The sequence below is a fragment of the Myotis yumanensis genome, unplaced genomic scaffold (assembly GCF_028538775.1).
Source record: "Myotis yumanensis isolate MYYU_CA2020_CCGP unplaced genomic scaffold, mMyoYum1.0.hap1 SCAF_6, whole genome shotgun sequence".
Lineage (NCBI taxonomy): Eukaryota > Metazoa > Chordata > Mammalia > Chiroptera > Vespertilionidae > Myotis > Myotis yumanensis.
In genome coordinates, this window is record NW_027223757.1 from 29919576 (window position 1) to 29933614 (window position 14039).

General features: G+C 37.0%; 1 protein-coding gene across 9 annotated transcripts in view; it reads left to right on the forward strand.

Annotated features, from left to right (window-relative positions):
• Positions 1 to 14039, forward strand: part of UTRN (utrophin) — a 449337-nt gene that overhangs the window by 361355 nt on the left and 73943 nt on the right. For all 9 annotated transcript variants that reach the window (XM_070417833.1, XM_070417835.1, XM_070417834.1 and 6 more), the window contains 2 exons: positions 1978 to 2056; positions 5521 to 5581. In XM_070417833.1, coding sequence (XP_070273934.1) covers positions 1978 to 2056; positions 5521 to 5581 — 140 coding nt within the window. The remainder of the gene's footprint in view (positions 1 to 1977; positions 2057 to 5520; positions 5582 to 14039) is intronic.

Genomic DNA, 14039 nt, shown 5'->3' on the forward strand with positions numbered 1-14039 from the left:
CACATTGGTACTATTGTGGGGTTTACCTTTAGCTCGGGGATCTTAGCTGCTGTAACGCAGTTATTTTAATGACTCTATATCTTACTTACTTGTCCCAGATTTAACCCAGAAGAACTAACCCAAACCCAGAAGAACCCTCTCGAGTATTACTAGGTACCAGCATTTGCCAGCCACTGACCTTTGGACCATCTTTGTGGAGCTTTGACACATTCAGGGGCCAATTCCCAAGAGTCATAATAATCTTTTTTTTTTTTTTTTTGAAAACTAGCAGAATCATTTGAGTGGGAGAGTGAAAAAATAATTTTTACTAATTCCTCTCTATATTCTGGGCCTAAAATGTGATATTTATTAATATAAATATGTAACTTTGAGGTGGCACACAGAAACATTTGAAGGCATAATAGGTTTCCTGAATTAATGCAAACATCGAAACACACAATGGGTTTATATTTTCTTCATGAAATTGAAGTGGTACGAAATGAGTTGTAGAGTATTAAACATTCCTTTTTGTCTTTGAAAGAGTATTAATAATCTGGGATTAGTAAGGCAGGATACTAAACTCAATGCAAATGTGCTTTTCTAATGAGTGGAAGACAGAAATGTTTGACCAGTACTCATTTTTTTCTTCTGTTTTATTTCTTGAATTCATCATTTTTATGTAGGTATTCCTGTGGTCCACCTTGATTTCCTTCCCATTCTGCTTCTGTTATCACCATCTGAAAAGATTAGAAGTCAGGGAATATGCTATGCTCAAAACAGGATATGTGTTCTGCTTTCTTTATTTCTGAGCCTGGTGACTGCTAGAACTCAGATGCTAGTTGCTGGTTGAATAAGAGGGGGAAATCTATGCTGCCAGACAACGCTGTTAAATTTCAGAAGTAGCATCTTGTTTTTTTCCTCCTGAATGTAAAGTGTGGCATAGAAGTACTTTTTGGCCTTAACAAAAAAATGTACTTGCTCTGCAACTTAAATAGCCAACCAGGAGAAACTAAAGCTGCCCAGTGAACCAGAGATATACACGTTTCATTTAAAGGCAGCTGAAAATAAGATCGGCAGACTAAGTGGAACAGCTTACATGCACTATAGAGGCAAAGACCAGGAAAAGAGACATGGAAATGTCAGTAGGCTGTGTGCATTTGTTATTGATTGGCAATAGTTTCTCAGTGTACCAACTCTTTGCGTTTTCATCATGTAGGGAGTTAACCATACAATCTGTGTAAACAAATGCATAAGCATATTCTTCTATGGGTATATGAATACCCCTAAATCAAGATGATTGGACACAAACTTGGAGGAAAATAAGATATTCCATACTCATCTGTCTTATCTACCTGTCTGTCTATCCACCCATCATCTATTTGTCTGTCTGTCTATCTATCTATCTATCTATCTATCTATCTATCTATCTATCATCTAATTCAGCTGTCTTTCTATTTTTCTATCTATTTTCTCCGTTGGAATATTTTAGATCTTCATTTGCTCCCCATAACACTTTTTGCCACCTTTCTTACAAAAGAGAGATGAATAGCCACTGACCCCATGGCCACATCTTCTCTTAAGATGTTTATGACCTTTACTCTCTCAAGGCAATGTAGAGTGACAGCAAAGGCATAGATCCTGGCACCCAATGAGCTGGTTATGAATATTAGCACTATGCATACTAACTTTATGTCCTGGACACCTCTGTATGTCTCAGTGTCTTCATCTGTAAAATGGTGACCATAATAAATAATGCCAATTATGTTGATTATGAGGATTAAAAGAGTTCATTCCTATAAATTGCTTAGAAGAGTGCCTGGAACTATTTGCTGTCACTTGGTACCCAAAGGAGTCTGTTTTCATCCCAGCATTTTGATTTTAGAGATAGAGGAGGAATCTGTACAAGCAACCATATCTGGGGCAGTAACATCTTTTATAATAATGCTTAAATCAGGAACATTATTAAAGTTATTATTTTGAAATCAAATTATTTTGCAGGTTTCTGTGGACGATCGCCTTAAGCAGCTTCAGGAAGCCCATAGAGATTTTGGACCATCTTCTCAGCATTTTCTCTCCAGTAAGTACTAATAAACTTGACTGAGCTCATGAAATGAATGAATCAGCATGCTTTTTCACTCAAGAAGCAATATTTTTGCTATAAATATGTTTACGTATATTAGATCAATGTATTGTTTATTGGTTCTTATTTGTAATAACCTGGTAACAATTGGTAAATCTTTGAAATGGAGCCAAGGTAACTTGTCTTTAGCTGTGGCATCCCACTGAACCATCATCCTAATATATAAAGAGCCGGGGTCTGTAACATCCAAAATGACTGAACGGACGACTGAACACCAGGTTGCGCACACCGCAGGCTCAGGTGGGTGGGGACTGGCGAGTGGGCTGAACTGCTGGGTCGCGGGCACTGTGGAGACCCAGCATTGACTGCCACCCAGCATTGACTGCTACCGCCAAGGCGGGTACAATGTGATTGGTTGGGGGCCCCGCCATCATCCCACGATCGCCCCACAGAGGGAGGCTCAAGCCACCGGCTAGGGGGTACCGCGATCGCCCCAAAGAGGCAAGAGGGTAGCCTTGGCCTCCCTCTTTGGGGCGATTGCAGAGCCCCCTGGCTGGTGGCCTGGGCCTCCCTCTTCAGGGCAATCAATCACGGGGCTCCCGGACTGCAAGAGGGCTCAGGCCGGGCTGAAGGACCCCCCCACCCAAGTGCACGAATTTCATGCACTAGGCCTCTAGTCTATTATAACTACTGTAGTATCACATCATCATTGCTATTCACATGCAAAGGTTATGAACTTTTTCACAATAAAGAAATCATTTTTGTATCTTAAGATTTTAAATTATTTTTTTTCTTTTAAAAGCACTATTAGTTTAAAATGCACCTGTGCCTTTCAAAGTAAAACTTCATTCCCCAAAAATGTTTAAATGAGAAGATTTTGGGTTGTTAGGCTCACTGCAATTCTATTTAGCTTTTCTGCTGGTCAAATGTTAGAGACTTAGCCAAAACACATATGCAGATTCTCATGTAATCTTCTCCGACTGAACTTTTTTTATTTTATGGACTGTTCATGAGATCTTGAATAAGTAATTGGAGCCCCTACTTTAGCCTTCACTGCCGAGGAAACCAGAGAGCATAGGAATCAGTCCCCCAGATTGGGGTTAACACAGTAATTCTGCTTAAAGTTAATTTCTTTATCTTAAAATTATTATGATAACACTTATTTCCTCTATCATCTTGAAAATTAAATGAGAAAACATGTTGTGTTGCACAAGTCACTTAACACAGTTCTTGGCACAAATGTTTTCCCTAAACATTAATTCCTTTCCTTTCATTGTCTCTGGCAAACATATGTAAGAACAGAGTTTGCTTATTTCAGTTTAGGGGAAGTTTAAAAATTAAGGCATAGTGTATTTCCCAGTTGTTATAACTTCTTTGTATCTACAACCATAGAGAGAACTGAAGTAATACCATGTCTCCAACTAAATTGATTACAGTTATATTTCTCTTAACCCTTTGTCATGGTTGATAATCTGCTCTACCTCCAAGTCAAGGTCAGGCTTTTCTCTCACAATTTCAAGAGTAATCCTAATTAGTCATTTCTGCCCAGCACACCCCTAGTGCTCAAGCTCTCTTTCCCTCCCCCCCATTCTCCTCCCCCACCTGTTTCACACACTTGAGCCCTTAGATAGGCCATCTTTGAGTGATCTATAGCACTTCCTGGAAGATAATGTCTACCTGCATGCCAGGATGCATTTCTAAAGTTTGGATACTGTCAATGCTGATGAATTAAATAAGTTTGCAATCTACTCATTTGGTATGAATCACTCCAGATTTCTTAAACTTACTTTTATAGAATATAAAGCTATGTGGTAAGACCAAATTAAAGAGAATTTAACAAGGAACTGAGACTCTATTTACACTTCTGTTATAAGGATTAGTCATCTATTAGTACTGATGAAACTTGACACTTAGCAACTATTCTTTCATAATAAAAATCAAAGTCTTATTTCTTAGGAAATAAAACATTGTAAAAATTGTGAACCTCAAGTGCATTGCCTTCTATTGTCTAGCACTGATAGTATAAGGAGGTCAGAATTATTCAAATTAAAACAATTATGAAAATGAATTGAGAAGTGTAAACACAATCCCAATTAATAAATTTAACAATTGTTATCCCTGCTGCTTGGAATTTTTGGCTTTATTATATTTCTTGGACATTAGCCCTGGTTATAAAAGGACCCTGTTTAGTTAGGCACAAAATAGAAACCGACCTATTACCCTGGTGCCAACACTGAAATGAGGTTGGCTCTAATGAGAAGCTTAATATGCTTCATTCCACATTTTCATCCCTTTTTAAGACTTTCATGGACATAGTTAGAGAAGGGAGTCCTCCCATCTTATAAAGAGAGGAAGAATTGTTGAATAGAAAGATTGCCGAACTAGTGGTCAGAAACCCTGAGATCATTTCTGAGCTCAGCCATTTACTTAAGCAAGTTATTTAATCTCTTGAATGTTTAGTTCCTTACTTATCAAATGGAGCTTTAATATCTATCTTGTTGGCTTCCTTATCAACAGATATATTCACATATGCTTTACAGAGTTGAGAATGCTATATATTTTTGAGGTAGTACTATGACATGAAATTCAGAAAAGAATATTGGTGAAAACTAGTTGTATGAGAGTCTAGTGATAGTTATGAAGTTTTATTTATTTTTTAATTTGTTTATTAGTTCATTTAGCAAAATTTCTCTAAATTCACATGTACAGTTCTTCTTAAATAAGCCTTAAAATAATTGGCTTAATTTAGGAATAATATAAGAAGTAACTAGAATTGTAAAAATAAAGAAGTACCTCAGTGAAAAAGTCTCGCAAAGTCTCCATCATAGTGATGTCAAGTGTAAAAATGTAGGAAACTATATTTTCTGTGTATTTAAAATGAAATACATATTTGAGATTCTTCTATCCATTTAATTGCCTTGGTTCTTTACAAGCCTTTGCCTATGTTTATTTTAATTTTCCTTTTTAAAAATTCATATGATTGAGTTTGCTTAAATGCCAATTGTTCTTAATAGTTATTCCTGTGACTATAAAATAAAGCAAAGAATGTTACTAGTGATTTGGAAATTTCAGTCTTAAGAAATTTAGTTTATAATCTGGATATGCCATATATATATATATATATATATATATATATATATATATATATTTCCAAAGAGTACTAAGTTTTACACTGTGTTGACTATGAACAATAAAACTTGATTTTGAAAAGTAATTTTATCAACAAGTTCAGTTACTTCGAGGTGGCATTAGAAATTGGACCTGTGTTCTTTTATTGCTTCAAATGAATTTTTAAAGTGACTGTTTTTTTGGCCTTGCAGATTTTATAATTATAAGAATCCAGCTGGAAAACCAGAGCATTTTTCATTGAATTTGCTGTAAAACATGTTCAGTTGCTTTGCATTAAGGCATAAGGCTGTGGGGTTAGCAGTGTTTCCAATAACCTCCCTTTGTTTCCTCAGCTTCAGTCCAGCTGCCGTGGCAAAGATCCATTTCACATAATAAAGTGCCCTATTACATCAAGTAAGTTGATTTTAAGTCTCCTTTACAAACCAACAAAGTAAAGTTATGTTGATAACTTAAGAGGCTTTTTCTCCTACAACTTTTTTAAAAAGTGAAATTTAGTCCTATTTTCTAAAGGAAATTATATATCTCTATATTTATAGAGATAATATGCATTTAATATTTGAACAAAATTAGTTTGAAAATCAGAGTGACAATTGTAATTTATTAAGTTAAGGCTATAATTGTGTTTAGTTAATATTTTTTGAGCATGTATTAAAATATTTGGGGAAAATGATAGAATTTCTATAATACTTTGGACTTAATGATGCTGCTCAAACTGTACTGATTCTAAATCATCTTTAATTTGTCCCAGAAGATACATTTCAAAAGTCCTTGTGCTCTTCTCATTGTAATCCACCAAAAGAAAACATCATCGTTTTAATCATGAAAAAGTTCAGTATTTGCAAGTTTTTCTTTGATTTATGGAAATTAGCTGCAATATTGGTCTAGGTTTATCATCCTTCATTTTTGTTGTCTACTTGGCAGTTTCTCCTTTTTAAGTACTAAGTTTCTCCTTATTGTGTAACAGTAATAAATTTTGTATAATTTACACAGGGTCTGCTTAGGGTTTTATCCTTGGGTTAGGCTATATGTTGTCATAGGACAGAATAATAAAATACAACTTCTGCAATCCCTTGAGGTGTGAATTGGCAAAGTTATTGATTTACAATGTGATAAGGTGATGAAGAGTCATAGTTGACTATTTCATGTGCAAGGTGAATGGCGTCCTAATTGTGGGGGAAATGCTGACTTATTCTATCAGGAGACAGGTCTGTCTCAGATTAGCTTAGTGACCTCAAGCAAGACGGCGAGGGTCTCTGAGCCAAGTTTTCTCTGTATCCTTTCTAACACAGCATGTGGTATCTCCAGAATCCATGCCAACACTAACAATCAACTCTTCCAAAAGCCCTCTTCCTCAAAAATGTATGTGTGAAGTCAATTTTTTTGGAAGAGTGTTTCCTTATGAAGCTTTTACTGTGTCTGAGATGTAGCCTCGGGGTAAAAAAGATAATGTGCAGTAACATATAACAGGCATAGTGAGCAATATGTGTTACATTGTCTTGAGGGAATAATACTTTTATCATAGTGTACTGAGTTGTGATAAACTCATGGATGAAGTGCCAAATTTATGCAAACATGAATGGGAAGAAATCAGTGGCTGGGCACATTGACATATCTATTGAACTAAAATGTAACAATCTGTTGCAAATTTACATATTTTTATTTTAAATTTTCATTGCAAATAATGTCAGAGAATTTTAATTTACTGGGTGAATATTAACTTGAATTGAATATTACAGGTTTAGGCAAAAGTCTGATGTACCATTATAGGCAGAATAATAGCCACACAAAATGACCCACATCCTGGATGTGACTGCATTAGGTTACATGAAGATGGAGGCAGGGGGCATGAGCCAGGGAATGCAGGAGCCTCCAGAAGCTGGAAAAGGCAAGGAAATGTGATTCTCTCTCAAGACCTCCAGAAAGAAACACAGACTAGGCAACCTTGATTTCAGCCCACGGTGTTTCACATTGTGGTAATTTGTCCCAGCAGCAATAAAAAACTAATACATGTACTGTACAAAAAAAATCTAGACGTTCATGCAAATTAATTGAAATTAATTTACTTAATTAATCTAGAAGCCTGTGTCACCTGATTTTTTAAAATATATACATTGGTCCAGTAAAGCAGAATTTCATTTATTTACTAGAGAAAGACAGTTTAAGTCTCTTGTTTGATTATGTACTACAATGGTTATCTATTTGACTTGGCACTTTAAAAATCCATTATTAAATTTAGCACTGTAATTAAAAGGGATTTCTGTATGTCCAGGTTGGTATATATGACTAAGAATTACATTGTCTAAGTCAGAATTTCACTAATTCAGAATTTTTATACCTTTAGTAGGATCTAGCAGGACCATATCTTCCCGTAGTTTATGTGTGCTTTATGGGGCAGACCAGTAGAGTAAAAACTAGTTTATCTGGCATCCATTGATTAAAGCATAATACAATGATGGCCAGTTTTGTTAATGATGACCTGTAACATTGTAGCATCCTAAACTATCTTCGACATCATTAGTGAAAGATTGGATTTTCTGAAATATGTATAGTTTTAGAGTTTATTGTCTTTTATGGCTTTCAAATATTTAGGAATCTGCCCATGTATACAGAATGAATTGTCTTATTTTTAGATAGCTTGTTTAACCAGATTCTTCCATTACTTGCTCTATTGTGTAACTTATCAGTTTATTTCCTCATAAAGAAGGAACATCAATCTCAAGTAGTGAGCATTATATGAGCCAGTATTTCCAGATGAAGAATTGTTATGAAAACAAAATTTAATTCCCAAACAAATTAATAAGCAAGTAAATGATGAATGAGAAGGCTTTTAATATATACCTTTCTTTGCATGGCTGCAATTAGAATTTCCTGGAGTATATTAGAATGCATTAATTTGACCAACAAGAAAATAATATTCAGGTTGAATTGCTAGATATTTTCAGTATTTAGGTATGCTGTTTTATATACTCTAATGTCAGAATATACCAAGAAGGTTGAAAGGAAAATGGGAAAGACAAATTATTTTTATTTCACATTTTAATGTTATAGATTAGTTAAAACATACTTTGATGGCTCCCAAATGCATTTCTCTCTTTCTAGGTAATTCTTTATTAATATTGCAAAGTGTACTGCAGTGGTTCTGGGACTAATTTGTTTTTAGAAAATGAAAGATAGGAGTATATGTAGTATAAACACTCTATGTTAATAACTTAAGTTGAAATGCATAGCTTTAACTTATATTTGCTGCCTCTAAGGTAGGCTTTCCAAAACTGATCTGGTTATTTTTCTTTTCTAGTATAGTGCAGTGGCAGCTCATTGTCTTACCAGTTTAGGAAACTTTGAAATGCCTCTGGCTGCTTTCACAGTGTACAAAAATCTACCAGAAAAACCAGATATTTCTTTGTGAATTGTTAGTCATGTGTTTTGCAAAGTTGTTCATTTCCTCAATTAAAAATCAACATCCAGGGCCTTTTGGGTACAAAGGGAGTGGTGAATAAAAGCTTTGGGTTGAACTTTCCTAATATGTCATATTAATCATGTAAAACTCATTGCTTCTCATTTTATTCCAGAATAAATATAATAAGAATAAGAATAATAAAAGTCCCTAGTGGGTGATACTGTCATTATAATGAATTGGTTTTTGAATATCCATTTGCCAGCTGCTGTGCTAGTCCTGTGCATGGATTATCTCTTCTAATCCTCATGGTGGCCCAGTGAAGTATAGGTGCCATCATGGCGCCCACTTTCAGGCAAGGCTGAGATCTCAGGCACACATAGCCTGCGTGAGATCACACATCCAGTAAATGGAATAGCTCGCGTTCAAACCCAGGGACTGACTCCAGCTCCTGAATTTCTGACCACTATTGTCTCCATTCCCAACATTATTAAGGTAGAGAATAGAAATTTTTAGTCACATGGAAAATTTAGGTAGAATGAAGGGTTTTATTTCCGAAGGAGCAGTCAGGTGAGGAAAAGATGAGTAAACATTCCTTTTTCTGCACCATAGACTGGCTAGCATTTATTATGCACTATTGTGTGTCAGCATTGAGCACTGAGCTCTCCAAGGACAAGGCCCATGTTTTCTCCAGTGCTCCACACTGCCTTTTCTGTAGACTTCCTGGAGGCTAATTTCTGTCGGCTAATATATGTTTAAGGAAATTTTACACTGTGGCCTGGTAATGGACAAAGGTACTTTTCTGTTGATGGAAAGGTGTCATTCTCCACAATCTGACCTGTCAGATCTTGTCAGTTCTAAGTTGGGGAGACAAACTATGGCCCTCCATTCCCTTTCCTCATTGTCATGGTCAGGAAATTTCTGCCCTTCTCTCAGTGAAGCTGGCTCACAGCTCCCCTGGGGCTTTGAGAGATGACGGTTCTGAACACAGGCCCAGCCTGTGGGTAAACCATACTGTTTCATAGGTGTAATTAGGAAAGAAGTGTTCCTTTCTCCACCTGTGGTGCCTTCTCTGAATCTCAGTGGGTGACTTTTCAGTGAGCCTTTGTCTTGGCACCAGTGAGTACCGGCTCCCAGCACAGGCTTCATGCTCACATCTCACAGATCTGTGGCTCTGTTTTCCCCACTAGAATTTGAAATGCAAACTTTAGTTCTTTATGGAATCCTAACTGCAATCCTACATGTAGCTTGAACATGAACAATTTCATAATCTCTGGTTATATAGATAATACATATCACATTCTCTAAAACTGACATTTCTTAGTATTACAGGGGCATTAACCAGAATGAACTAATCTGTATCTACAAGTATGAATACCATGCATTCTCTGACTTACTCTAACTTTCCCTTGTGAGCAGGTCTAAAACAAGATTCTCCTCAATTCATTACATCTCCTTTGTATTTTCTTTTTCTGTTAGTGTGTCCGTTATGGATAACCCTGCAGTATTCTTTTAGACACTCTTCTCGCCTGCCAAGGACACTCTACTACCCTAATCCATCAGTTGCTGTAAAAAATTAAGTTTATAATTGTAAATGAAATGAAAGCTGTTTTTTTATACAATGGTGCTACTCATTTGCATAAACCACATATACTAGTCTGGGTGTTTATGTGCAGCCTGAAGAAAATAATTAATGCTTATTTCTTTCAAAGTATCATGGACCCCACTTAGATGATGTAGGGAAACAGTTCTTCTCTAAATACCAGCAGAGAAAAGAGGCAGCAATGGGCTATCCCAATAACAGGAAGGTCAAAGCTAACAAAGAAATAGATACAAGAGTAACAAAAATAGAAATGAACAGAAAGCATTTTATCTTTAAAGATTGCAGATAGCTCATTCCAGAACAAAATAAATCAACAACAAAAGTATAATTAACAATGCAAGATAAATGTAGTTCTCTCTGAAGGCTTCCTACAGGAGTCTTCTCTCTTTCCCTCCTTCGTCAAGATGAGAAATGGCATCCTTTCCATTTCTGATTTCTAACTGCAGCTCTGGGGACACACTTTGAGTCACTTTCCTAAAGTGGAGCTTTAATGATAAAGAAAAAAATGACAGAGGAACATAAGAGTCTATATTTTTCCAAGAAATGGCCTGTGACTCTATTGAAAATAAATATTTAAAACTCACTGGGCCAACTCTGCTGATGAGGAGGTAGGAACAATATAGCTTTACGAGAGAATGTAAGCACCTTGGGATCGCTAAACCTCCAGGGCTTGGAGCAGCCTCAGACCAAGGAGCATACCCTGGCTAACTGGAAAACTACGCGCAGACAGCCTGCCCTGCAGCAGCCAGAAACTGGCAAAGCACAACTGGGCAACTTCCAGTGCATTTGCCAGTGTCCTGGTTTATGGAGATAATTTAGGTGGAATTGACATTGTCTTAGAAAGATATTGAGCATTTCAGGACTTAATAAGATACTAGCTTGTCACATATCTATACACTGCTGGGGCCAGAATTATTATTACTATGAGGAATTTTGGCTTGACATCTTCCAGATGACTCTATTCCATTGCTTTATAATGGCACCATCAGCCTTACTGAGCAGTTTGATTTTTTAGGGTCAGGGATGTAGTTAGTAATTGTCTACCATAAGGTGCAGAAAGGATCGCTGTGGAGCCACGAAAGGAGGAAAAGTGATATCCGTACTTTAATTGGTAAAGATTACATTTTTAAAATAGTCTTTAAAATTAACAAAAGTAATAATGATCAAATAAATTGTGAAATAAATAGAATATCTTTTCTGTACTGATTATAAAGTGAAATGATATAGTAAAAGAGTCAGTACAATCATACACAAAAAATAGAATGAATTTCTCCTTTAAAATATATATAAAAGAGCTAAAGTAGTAAATGATATAAACTAGCTTTAAAAAAAACAAACTAAAAAAGGATACAGTGAAAAGGGGAACTCTGGTGGGAACATAATCCTGAGGTCGGACCCCCAGGCAGGGCATAGAGGGCTCCCAGGGCCAGTGCCTCCACAGGCCTGGCAGAGTTGACAATGTTGAATGATGGTCTGATTCTCCTGAGCTTGAGGGCCAAGGGAGACCAGGCATAGTGTTGGGTGGGAGGTATGGCTCCTTATGAGTTCTGGGCCAAAGCAGATACTACCAGGTAGAGGCTCCCTGGTGTTTGTTGACTGTGTGCATGGTTATTCTTCCAGGCCACCTTTCCGTGTCCGCAGAGCAAGTATCACCTCTCCCTCCACTCACACCCAGGCACATCCATTCCCGTCATAGATTCTACTCCTTAAATGTAAACGCAAACAAGCCTTGCCTCATTGTCTTGTAACAAATGTTGTATCCAGGCTCCCTGGACTATTGATGTTGTATTTTGGAGTGTGCTGTTGCCTCTATTTCTGTATCCCTTTACATGCTGGCTCTGCTGCTGAGTGAAATTATTTTAAGCTCAGTTTATAGTCAAATCCAACAGATCTGGGGTTATTCACTGTTTACAATCTAGTTTTCCTGCTAGTGTCTTCATTGTTATGATAAGCTAATGGAAGTTTTTAAGGAAGACTATGCACTATCTATTATCAAGTAGGAGCATATATCTTACTTGGATTTTGAACAGAAAGGTATTTGTTTGTTTTTTCTGATGTTGGCTTTAAAACTTTGTTTTTCTTTGGATTTATACTTCCATTTCCAAAAGTATAACCTTAGATTTCTTGCCTGTAAAAGCCTAGAGTACTGTTTGTAGAAGTTCGTGGAGCTGCATATAACCAGAGGAACATAAAAGTTTACTCCCCACACAGCTTCCTATCCACTGCCCTAATCCCCTCCCCAGGGGCCCCAATACAGACACACACAAAAACACAGACACACAGAGGAATGATCAACATTACTGATGGAAGTACGCTGTATTCTTCATATATTCTGGTCTCTGGTGAAACAAAGTTCTAGGCCAGTGGTCGGCAAACTCATTAGTCAGCAGAGCCAAATATCAACAGTACAACGATTGAAATTTCTTTTGAGAGCCAAATTTTTTAAACTTAAACTATATAGGTAGGTACTTTGTTATTAACTTAATTAGGGTACTCCTAAGGCTTAGGAAGAGCCACACTCAAGGGGCCAAAGAGCCGCATGTGGCTCACGAGCCGCAGTTTGCTGACCACGGTTTGAGGGGATTATGAATTCCAAAATGAAAATGTCACCTCTTAAATCTTCAAGAAGATACACCTCAGATAAACTGCATCACATCAGATTGCCAACATTTGTTTTCACTCGTTATACTTTAGTCAACTGATTACAAATTTGCTGAATTGGGCGCCCATGCTTGATTGCTATATATAACTTTTAAAGCATCTGTGAACAGGGTGTTGGCAGAGCCTGAGTTTTGCCTGTGTCAACTTTATTTTCTGCAGGTTGTGTTGTTTTTCATAGCACCTCTCAGCCTCTACCACACTATAGATTTTACTTAAGAAGACTATTGTGTCCTCCTTATTTCTCCTCACCCTGAGGAGAGAGGGTGTAATGAAATGAAGACAGAGAAGCAACCATTCCATTCAGCAACTTAGAGTTCACTGATAATTTTAACAGACGAGTTTGGGTGGAGGAGTGAAGTTGGCAACCAGGTAAAAGTGGTCTGCGTAGCGAGTGAGACATAAAGATGTGCATTACTGAATTGAGTTTTGTTTTGTTTTGAATTGAGAATTTTGTCTGTGAAGAAGAGGAAAAGGGTGATTGCTAGCAGGAAATGGAGATTCTAGGTAGGGGTGAGTGTGTGTGTGCACGTGGGTGCACATATGTGTCTCAAAAGGGCGGATCCTTAAATATTTATATACTGAGAGTATTGTTATTGAGAGAGGGGTTGATAATGCAGTACAGGATTTTCTAAGAACTCTTTGGGATGAGTTGGCCTTTATAGGAGACAATTCTTCAGTTACAGGAGAGAACACAGTCTGGCAGATGGAGGGTTTATTGATTTGGTGGTGGGAAGGTGAAGGAATTTTAATCTGGTGGGTTTTTTTTGTTTTTCAGTAAAGCACGAGATTAAGTTAAATGATGCTTAGGGAGAGAAGCTTAGGTTTGGGAAGAGAGAAGGCAGTGGGAAATTGTTGTCTTGGGTTCTGGGAAAGCTAGTTGATTAGGCAATGCAGTGCAGTTGCCAGCAGTTGGACATTTGAGGTTTGAAGTCAAATATTTAGAGTAAAGTCAGTCTGTGTGTTGAGTGATTTTCTCCAGCTGTATCCATGCACAGCTGGTCATGTCCAGAGAAGGTGAGTAATTAAGTTGATCCATGCTTGGGTTTTGCCAGGAAAAAGAGAGAAGCCAGGAAGATGAAGTTGTTTGTAATGATTATAATGATGGACTCAAATTTAGACAGATTCATCAGAAATATTTAATACCTCAATCATGCAAGTATACTTCCGTATTAAGATCTCAAGCTTATGATCCA